This window comes from Monodon monoceros, unplaced genomic scaffold (assembly GCF_005190385.1).
Source record: "Monodon monoceros isolate NGI ecotype Baffin Bay Population unplaced genomic scaffold, NGI_Narwhal_1 Super_Scaffold_3, whole genome shotgun sequence".
In the NCBI taxonomy this organism is placed as follows: Eukaryota; Metazoa; Chordata; class Mammalia; order Artiodactyla; family Monodontidae; genus Monodon; species Monodon monoceros.
The window spans coordinates 101,932,329-101,941,614 of record NW_021703780.1 but is presented as its reverse complement, the minus strand read 5'-3'; the positions used below and the strand labels follow the sequence as shown (position 1 = coordinate 101,941,614).

Sequence of the window (9,286 nt, the reverse complement as noted above, 5' to 3'; positions counted from 1 at the left end):
GGGGGGGGGGGGGGGGACACCCGCCAGCAGGTGCCGTTGCCCAGGAGACAGGGAGGCCTCGAGGAAGGGAAACCAGAGGATGCCGGCAGACGGGGTCCTGGGGGTCCTCAGGCGCTGCGGCTGCTGCTCCCTCCCCTGGAGCCTCCAGCACCCTGGCCGCTGAGGGACCGTGAGGGATGGCTCTGCGGCTCCAGTGGTCCTGGTGTGGACCCCCAAGACCCCCGCGACCCACGCCTCCTTGGGCTGCGTCTACCCCACACGTCTGGTGAATCGGGAGGCTCCTCGGGGGGGGACGTGTGCTTCCCCTGTGGCTTTTTCACAAAGGACCAAAGCCAGGAGCAGCCTCCCTGTTCCGTGCACGTGTGCATGTGTGCGTGCAGTGACAGTCCCAGGGAGGAATCCTGTCACTGGCTAAGCAGCCATGGGGGCCAGTTTGCGCTTCGTTTCCTCAGGAGCAGAGCTCTGCTAGGCCTGGGCTCCCAGAATAGCTGCCCCCCCCGGGGGGGTCCCGTGTGGCCTCTGGCAACGGCGTGTCTCTGGGCCCCACCCGCCTGGGCTGAGTGGCACGCGGTCGGCAGCGGCCAGCGAAGCGGGTCCTCAGCGAGCAGCTGGTCTCGTCAGCCCCTGGGCCCTGGCCAGGCCGCCGCGGAGCCTGCCCCATGGCTCAGCTGGTCCTGACAGAGATGGATGTGCAGCTCCGTGGCACCCGCGCACCTCGCCTCCGAGCGGTGATAGAAAGCCTGCTCTGTGCATTCACCCCCGCCAGCGCATCTCTGAAATGAAGTGTCAGGAAGATGTCTAATGGCCCAGTTCCACACCAGCGGTGGTAATGGGAGAAGGCTGAGGTGATGAGATGTCGGTCAGTGAAGCAGGGCCCACAGAGGGACGTGCTCGACGTCGCACTCGGGCCTGTGCGCAGCCGGGCTTGTGTGAGCTCGGAGGGGGCCCGGCCCCGCGCTGGCACGGGCGCCCCTGCGGCCGCACTGGCCGGTGTCGGCCCTTCCAGTTGGCAAACTTCTGGCTCCCCTGGGAGCCTGAATCCCATGTGTCTTTTGCTTCTTTTCTGTACCCTTGGTTCTTTTTACCTTGGAATTTTGGGGGAATTTTCCAAACTTGGCGTGGAGTTAAATGGATGCAGCGTGGAGCCAGATAACCGGGCTCTTATGCTGGCTCTGTGTCTCGCTGTGTGGCCTTGGGCAAGTCACCTAACCCCTCTGACACTGGTGTCCCCACCTGCAGGATGGGCTGCTGTGCCGGGTTAGGACCTGGCAGGGACTGGTCCTCAGAATGACCTGGACCTCAGGCCCGGCCTGAGATGCAACCTGGGACGAAAGGCCTCCCACCTGAGCCATTTACCGCGGAGCCTCTGTCACACAAGATGCGTGTTTCTGTCTGTCAGAAGGTGCTTGGTTAGCCGTCTGCCTCCCACTGACTTCTGCCCGTCGGCACTCAGCGCTTTCCTGCATGACCGGCTGCCTGTTTCCTGGGGCTGCTGTGGCCCACAGCCGGCTCTCTCTGAAGCTGGAGGGCTCCCGGGCGTTTGCTCAGCTTCTGGTGTTGCCGGGAGGCTTGGTATCCTTGGCCTGTAGGCGCATCACTGCAGCCTCTGCCTCCGGCGTCACGTGGCTTCTCCTCTGGTCTGTGTCCGTGGTCAGTGTCTCTCCTCCTCTTAGGAGGACACCAGCCACGTGGGATCAGGGGCCTCCCTGCCCGACCGTGACCCCATGCTGACTAACGGTACCTGCCAGGACCCCATCTCCAATCAAGGTCACATTCTGAGGCTCCAGGAAGGGCGTGTTTTGGGGGAGGTGCCCCTACCCGCTGGCCTTCACGTGCACAGTGGGTTCCCAGGGCCTTGTCTCCACACCTTGCCGCAGACGCCCCTTCTGGGCCGGCACAGCCGAGCGTCTCAGCTCTGCCACAGGAGAGCTGAGAGCAGTTCCCAGCCGCGGACCGAGAACTTCAGACGGTGTGAGGGTCCAATTCCCTGGGGCCAGGGCCATGGCCGTGTCTTCCCTGCAGGGGTGTGGTTTCAGCCCTGTCCCTTTCACTGGGCTCCCCCACCCCCCATGCGGACCACACACCCCCCCGCCCCCGGGGGTAAGGAGGGCAGAGCCGGGGGCGAAGGGGAGTTGCTGGGGGCTGCAGAGGGCAGGTCCCTCCCCAGTGGCCTTGGTGGCCTTGCTGTGTGACTCGGGTGAATGATGGGTGAGCATGTGCAGTTGCTGTTTCACGAAGCTGTGTCCCCCTCCGCCTTGGTGCCCTCGCGGCAAGGTGGCAGGGTGGTCCTCCAGGCCACGCCCATCATGGGCTCCCCTGCAGCCCCGAGCCGCCCCGGGCCCTGCACCCTTGTGGGGACAGACTGGCCGCGGACAGGGGACCTCCCGAGTTCGGGAGGGGGAGAGCAGGGCCGGAGAGAAGGGACAGACGCGGACGGGAGGGACTGCTTAGCGCAGGGTCCAGCGCGCTGAATCACCCCAGAAATGGGTTTGTTAACCTCCCTGGAGCTGCAGAAACCCGTGAGCTGCTCTATGTTCTAGGACAATCAGTGCTCGCAGTGGAGAGGGTGGGCTATGGGGATGTCGGGGACAACGTGCCCAGTGTACGAGGTGCAGGAGGATGAGGGTGTCGGGTCCCTGTGGGCACCCACTGGGCCGCTCGTCCCGCAGTGACCACACCGGCCGTGAGTCTGGCGCAGAACTGTGGGAATAGCGGGGGCCCCACGTGGGGCTCGGGGGCATGCGTGGTGGGAGAGCGCTAGCGGAGCGGAGTCAGGACAAGGCCTCCAGCCTCCAGGGACAGGTGGGCTGCGATGGGCCCCTGAGCAGGAAGAACCTGTGAGGCTGGACCGGGTGGTGGGAGCAGAGCCCCGGGCAGAGCTTCTGGGAGAGGAGAGCGGGCTGGGGTTGGGAGGGCCAGGAGTAGAAGTGGTTTGGGTTTGCCGGGTTCCTAGACTCTGCAGAGATGAGTGTGTCTTCAGCAGAGAGTGGAATAGCGAAGGTACGAGAGAGAAGGGCCACTGAGACAGACCACCCAGGTGCTGGGGGAGAGAAGGGGTGGCTGATGGGGGTGCCCTTGGCCCTGCAGAAGGACCGCTCCTCTAGGTAGGAGGCAGGGGTAGTGAGGCTGGGATGCTGAGGAGGGGTGTCTGCCCTTAGGGTGCTGGTGGCCCTTGGGGGGCAGGGGGACGAGGAAGCAGACCCCAGACTGAGTGGGGAGTGGCACGGAGAGCTTAGGAGAGCTGGGCCCCAAAGGCCTGAGCACCAGAGGGGGAGGGGGCCCTTCTGGAAGGGTCACTGTGGCCCGGGGGTGGCGCTCTGGGAACCACGCAGAGCTGCAGCCGGCAGGGGGTGCAGAGGAGGCAGGACACGGGCGGGTTTGGCCTCCGCAGGCCTGAGCCAGGGGCCAAGAGGAGCGAGCGAGCGTCCGCGGGGACTGAAGGCCTCGGGGAGGGGGGACGCAGGAGGGGGAGGCGGGAGGACGAGCAGTGGCCTCTAGAGCCACCCAGGTGGGGTGGGTCAGGCCCAGGGAGAGAGAGGGTGACCGCTGTTTGGGAGTTGCAGTGGCTACATCTGCGGTTTTCCGTTAGATTGCAGAGAAGCAGAAACATTATAGTTAGAAGGTAAGAGGGAGGCATCTATGGGGGGGGAGGGGAGGCGTCTAGAGCGGCTCCCGGTTTCTGACTAGGTAGGTCACTGGAGTGACAGGGACTCCACTCACCAAGATGGAAACTAGGCGGGAAGTGGGTTCCCTGGCGCTTGCTGGTGAACGTGGTGAGGAATTGGCGGGTTGGGGGTGACGTGCTAGGCTGGAAGTCTCCAGGGAACCAGGAGTGGGGGGGTCCAAGCGTTGGAGTTCGGGGTGTGTGTTGTTGGGATCGACTGGGGTTGGCCCTGGGGGGAGAAGTTTAGGGTGTTTGGGACAAAGGAAAGGGAGGAGGGCCCTCTGTGCCCACGCAGGCTGGGGGGGCCGGGTTCCCAGCACGGGGTGCCTGTCAGTGAGAGCGACACGGCCGGTCTCCCGAAGCTGGCAGGGGCAGCGGGCAGTGGTCCGGAGCGCCCAGGCCAGCTCTTCCCTCTGCCTGGTTGCTGGGCAGTGTTGGTTCCTGGACAGAGGGAGGAGAGGGTTGATTCCTGGCTCGTGTGAGCCTTTTATCACAACTCTCCTTCTGGAAACGTGTCACTTCCACCAGCGGGTAGAGCTCGGTTCACAGGTGGCACTGGGGTCACGGTTTCCATTCCCAGAGGTGGCCACGGTGCCGAGGCCAGCTGGCCCGTGTGAGACCCTCACTCCCCACAGCGCCTGGTGGTCTCTGTGCCTGTCACTATGCAGCCCCGAGGGCCGTCGGAGAGGAGAGCCGGAAGCTGGGTCCCGTGTGGGTGTTGAGAGCTGACCCCACAAGCCGGTGCTGGTCTGCGGTGCGCAGTGGGCCCTCCTCGCCCCCGACCCTGAACTCGCAGCAGCACGTGGCAAAGCCCCCAAACCTGTGTGCCCCCCACTGGCCCCCAGGGCACCTGCTTGGGGTCTCTTGGCTCCTTGGAGAAGGGACCCCACGATGGGTGCCTTAAGGTTCCTGGGAAAGGAGCACCATCGGGCCTGGGTGAGCCGTGAGCTGTGAAGCACCACACCTGGGCCCAGCCCCAAAGCCTCCCGTCGTCGCTCTTCTCTGCCAAATGCCTGCCCCGCTCTCCGCCCCCCGCACCCTGCAGGCTCGTGTCTGGCGTCTCAGCCCCTCGTGCAGAGGAGGAGAGGCTGGCAAGCAAGGGGAGCTGACCTCTGAGTGGGCCAGCGTTCACCCCCCAGAGCCTCCCAGCCGGGAATCCTAACATGTCCCTCAGCTGCGGGGGGCGGGGGCGGGGCAGGGTTTCTCTCCCTCCCTGGAGAGGTCACTGCCCTGGGTACCTTCCAGGCAGCCGATGAAGCCTGAGCCGTTCTGCATGCAGTGGACGGGCTTGCCGCGGCCCCAGCTGTGTGACCCAGCCTCGCCTGCTCCCTGCCCCGTGCCGTTCACGGCCCGTTTGCAGGCAGACAGGTGAAATTTCTCGCGATTGACGTTTTCCTGACACCCTGTCTCCTCGTGTTGTGGCTGACAAACGCCAGCACAGAGGCGTCCGCAGGCCCACGGGTGACCCTGGTGTGAGGGGCTGGATTCTGCTCGGCCCCTCCCTCTGTTTCTCCTGAACTGGGAGCCCCCTGGGTGCTCTGAGAGGTTTGCCCTCAGAACGCACAGGGGCCCTGGTCCAGGGACCTGAAGACAGAAGGTGGGGGGCAGAGTTAAGAAGCCACTGCTCTGCCCACTTACAGCCAGCGGGTGAGTCGCTTCCGCCGTCGGTCTGGAGAGGGTGCGGCTCCAGGACGAGCCCCACATCACTGGCCAGGCTGCCGGCCGTCCTGCCCCCGGACGCCTCTTTCCATGAGACCTGCGGCTCTGACAGCTCTGCTGGCCGCACCCTCAAGGGCCACGGGTGGGGGGCTGTTCGTCGGGAGCGGGGCTGGATGGGAGCTGCTGCTCCAGGGGCCGCAGGGCCGGGCGAGCAGGAGGTCTGTGTGGGAGGACGGCCGGCGGGTGCCAGGACGGAGCCCGAAAGATGCGGCCTCGGGGGCTCCCCGCCAAGGGCAGGTGGGACGGAGGAGCCCGGAGGGAAATGCAGAGGGAGCTATTTCCAGGCGAGGGCAGCAGAGAGGAGATGCCCGTCCGGAGGCATTTAGAAGGCCCACCATTGGACGTGTCCGTGGCAGAAGGGTTTTCAACGCGGAGGGAGGGGCATCCTGCAAGCACTGGGCAGCCAGGCGGTCACCCCACTACAGCGGCAGACGGAACCCAGTGAGGGGACCCCAGGGCCCGGGAGGAGAGGGTGAGCCTGGGAGCCCGTCTGTTCTCCTGTACGAAGGCCAGCGCCCAGGAGAGACACGCGTCCTCCTCAGGTAGGAAGCCTCCGAGCCTGTGTGCACTGTGCAGACAGGAGCAGGGCCGTGTGGCGCTGTAGGGCCGTTGCGTCCCCTGGCTGCGCCCTCAGGACCCAGTGGAATCCTGGGTGGTGGGCAGGGCCTTCCGGGGAAAGGGGGCCGTTTCTCCCAGCACAGCCTTGACCTTTGGAGCCGTGGACCTGAGCGTGGGCGTGGTGGCTGCTCCCCACCCCGCCTCCTGCCTGTTCAACTTGTAAACCCTCAGTTCCGTCCAAGCCATGGATCTTGACTGATCACGGTCTCTCCCTCGTCAGGGATTGTCCGGGCGTGGGGGGCGGCGGTGGGAAGGGAGGGGGCTGCAGCGTGTGGTCAGCAGGCCTGAGGACCAAGCCCACACGCGGGGCCCGGAGTCCCGTGGGCATCGCTGCCGGGATGGTGGCGCTGGGCGTGTCGGCCGCAGCTGGGTAACGAGAGCCGCTGAGCCCTCTGTTCCTGGTCTTAACGGATGGATGTGGGAGGCTGAGCTGTGTTAAAACCAGCATTCTAGCCCAGCACCTGCTGCAAGGCTGGACTTTTGAAAGTAGATCCGGGGCCGGGGAGCTGTCGACCTGCAGGCCCCGGGTGACAGGAGCAGGGGTCCTTCCGCTGCCGAGGCCTCCCCGGCGCCCGAGCCTGGGAGGGCAACACGGGGCCCAGGCTTAGCCGCGGCTCCGAGGTTCCTGGTGGACCTACCAGAAACCATGGAAACCCTGTGAGTGTGTGTCCCGGCGCCCCTGCATCCTAGTGTGGGACCTGGGCCAGCCACCTGCCTCCTCGCCCTCTGCTGCCTGGTTTGGGGTCGGGGCGGGCGGTGAGAGACGGCAACCCCGCCCAGAGCCGCGGGGAGCAGGGGCCTGAGCCCGCGAACGCAGGAGCTCGGGGGCGTGAGTGCATGTGCGTGTGTATGTGTGCACACGTGTGAGTGTGAGAGGGTGCGTGTACAGGGGAGCATGTGTGAGGTCCAGAGAGAGGGGAGGGCGGGAGGGGCAGCGGGCGAGGCGTCAGGAAGAAGACCCTGGTGACCGATGAGAATAAACTTTATTTCCCTTTTTCATCTTTGTTTCGTATTTTTAAGAAGAGAACATAAAATCATTCTTCAGATGAATACGTTTAGAGTCTAGCTTTAGGTTCTAAACCTACCTTGATGAACAAAGAAAGAAAAAACAGTAAATTCCTCTAAAATGCTGCAGTGATATTCTCTAGGAAGTGAGAGTCTGAACACCTTAGTTTTTTTTTAAACATTTTGTGTTTTTCCAGTTTTCCTCATCGTGCATGTATTAGTTTTGAAATCAGAAAAACAGCTTTGGGGGAGACGATGGTGGCCCACACCCGGGCGGGAGGCGCCCTGGAGGCCTTGGGCGGGGGGGGGGGTCCCCCGAGGGCCACCTCGGCCCCTCTCTGGGGGGCGACCGGACGCCGCGGCCCCCATGCCTGGCCTGTGGCGCTGCCCCAGACTGCCTCCTCCTCTCCGCAGGCCCCGCAGGGTGGAGCCCGTGTGCTCGGGGCTGCAGGCCCAGATCCTGCGCTGCTACCGCGAGCACCTGCAGGAGGTGCTGCTGTGTGCGGACCTGGCCAAGGCCTACCAGCACTGCGTCGGCTCAGCGCACAAGGTAGGCGTCAGCTGCGGCCTCCCGCCGCTTTGGGCTCCGTGGTGGTGGGCGGGGAGGGGTCTGCGGGCGCCGCTAGGCCATGTCCGAGGTCAGCACTGGTCAAGTCAGGCCCTGCTGTCCAGGGGGGCCACCCGTCCTGACCTCTGCGCAGCCGGGGGTGGGGTGGAGAGGCCAGGGTGCAGGGTAGGGGTCGTGGAAAGGGCCGGGCTGCCCTGTGGAAGGGGGAGAGCTGAGGGGGCAGAGGGCAGCCACTCCTGTGCTGGCCTGATGGGGCCCGGCCTTTGGTGAGTGGAGGTAGTCATGGTGGTCCGGGTGCCACACGCTCCCCAGCCCCATGTTGGGGGCACTGCAGGCTGTCCTAGAGGCCCTGCCCTGAGGCGTGGACCTCCTTCCTGACCCTCCCTGCCAGCTCCCCAAGGTCCCAGGCCCCGCCAGTCTCACCTCAGGAGCCTCCGGCTTTAAAGGGTCCCTGAGAGCACTTTGCTCCTGGGAGCTGCCGGGCAGCAGGGAGGGAGCAGGTCTTAGACGCAAGGCTCCTCCCCAGGGCTGTGGGGCGAGCTCCAGCCCCACGAGGTGCTGTGTCCCACGGGCCAGCGCCTGGGTGTGAGGGCTCTCCAGGCGGTTTCACTCCGAGCTGAGAAGAGAACAGAGGGGAGACCTCGAGGGGCGAAGGAGAGCTGCGTCTCCGGGCAAGACCGTGTGCACAGGGTGCAGACGGGGGGCCACGGGCACGTGCTGTGTGGGCACCGGGCATGGAGGTGAGGAGGCCGCGTCCAGGCCTGGGGACCCACGGGGTAGGACCCTCTCCGTGAAACGGGCCCTCGTGGAGCAGAGCCTGGGGGACACGCACACTCCTGGTGGGCCTGAACTCTGTTCTCCTTTGTAGGGTTGACGCAGGCCCACTCCGGGCCTGGCAGTGACTTGGAGCCTGAAGAGGGGACCCGCTGTGGGACCACAGTCCAGAGACCGCAGGCGCCGGCACCCCTGCTGGCACCGCCGATGCCCCCGTGCTGGAGAAGTAGCGTGTGTGCCCCTGTCCGCAGACAAATAAAGCAGGCGTCCTCGTCTTCAGTCGTGTCTGGGCTGCCAGGCGGGCCTGCTGCCGCCTCCGTTCCTGGAGCGCGGCCCCAGGTCAGGCTGGAGGACGGGCACCCGCCGGCGCCAGTGGGGCAGGCGGGTGTGGGCCTGGCCGTGCCCAGAGCAGGCGGAGGTGCGCGAGGGGAGCAGCTCCTCGTCGGGACGCAGCAGGGGAGCGGGCCAGCTTCCTGACAGGCGGAGCTTGAGTCCAGCGCCGGGTGGAGGGCTCCCGGGCAGCCAGAGGCTGGGAGAGAGGGAGCCCAGATGGGGGCCGGGGGCAGGGCACAGACTGTGCACAGAGAGTACAACTGGGGCGCAGGGCCAGGGGTGGGTGCCAGGCCGGGAGGAGGTGCTCCTGAGGGACCAGCGCAGTCCAGTCCCTCTGAGGGGTGTCACCTTGGCCTTAGGGGGAGGTGGGCTCAAGTGGAGAGCCTTGCAGACACCTGGGGTCATGAGTGACCCTCAGGGGGTCCGGCGGTGGGTCTGGGGACAGAGCAGGCCGAGCCTCAGGCGCTGGAACTGGCAGGACTGGACTTCACTGGGCAAGGGGAGGACCTGGGCGGTTTCTGGATGTTTGGCTTGGGTGCTGGTGATTCTGCAGACTGAGCAAGGGATGCGGGTCGAGAAGGGCAGGTGACGGCTGGGCTGGGGTG

At 65.6% G+C, this 9,286-nt stretch overlaps 1 protein-coding gene across 2 annotated transcripts in view; it reads left to right on the top strand.

The window, feature by feature from the left end:
- CHCHD6 (coiled-coil-helix-coiled-coil-helix domain containing 6) overlaps positions 1 to 8,889 on the top strand; it is a 126,447-nt gene extending 117,558 nt beyond the window's left edge. Inside the window, exons 7-8 of one of the 2 annotated variants that reach the window (XM_029243932.1) lie at positions 7,421 to 7,556; positions 8,443 to 8,889. In XM_029243932.1, the coding sequence (XP_029099765.1) occupies positions 7,421 to 7,556; positions 8,443 to 8,448 (142 nt within the window). In that variant the 3' untranslated portion in view covers positions 8,449 to 8,889. The remainder of the gene's footprint in view (positions 1 to 7,420; positions 7,557 to 8,442) is intronic. The other variant, XM_029243934.1, reaches the window with a different exon arrangement.
- The last annotated feature ends 397 nt before the right edge of the window (positions 8,890 to 9,286 follow it).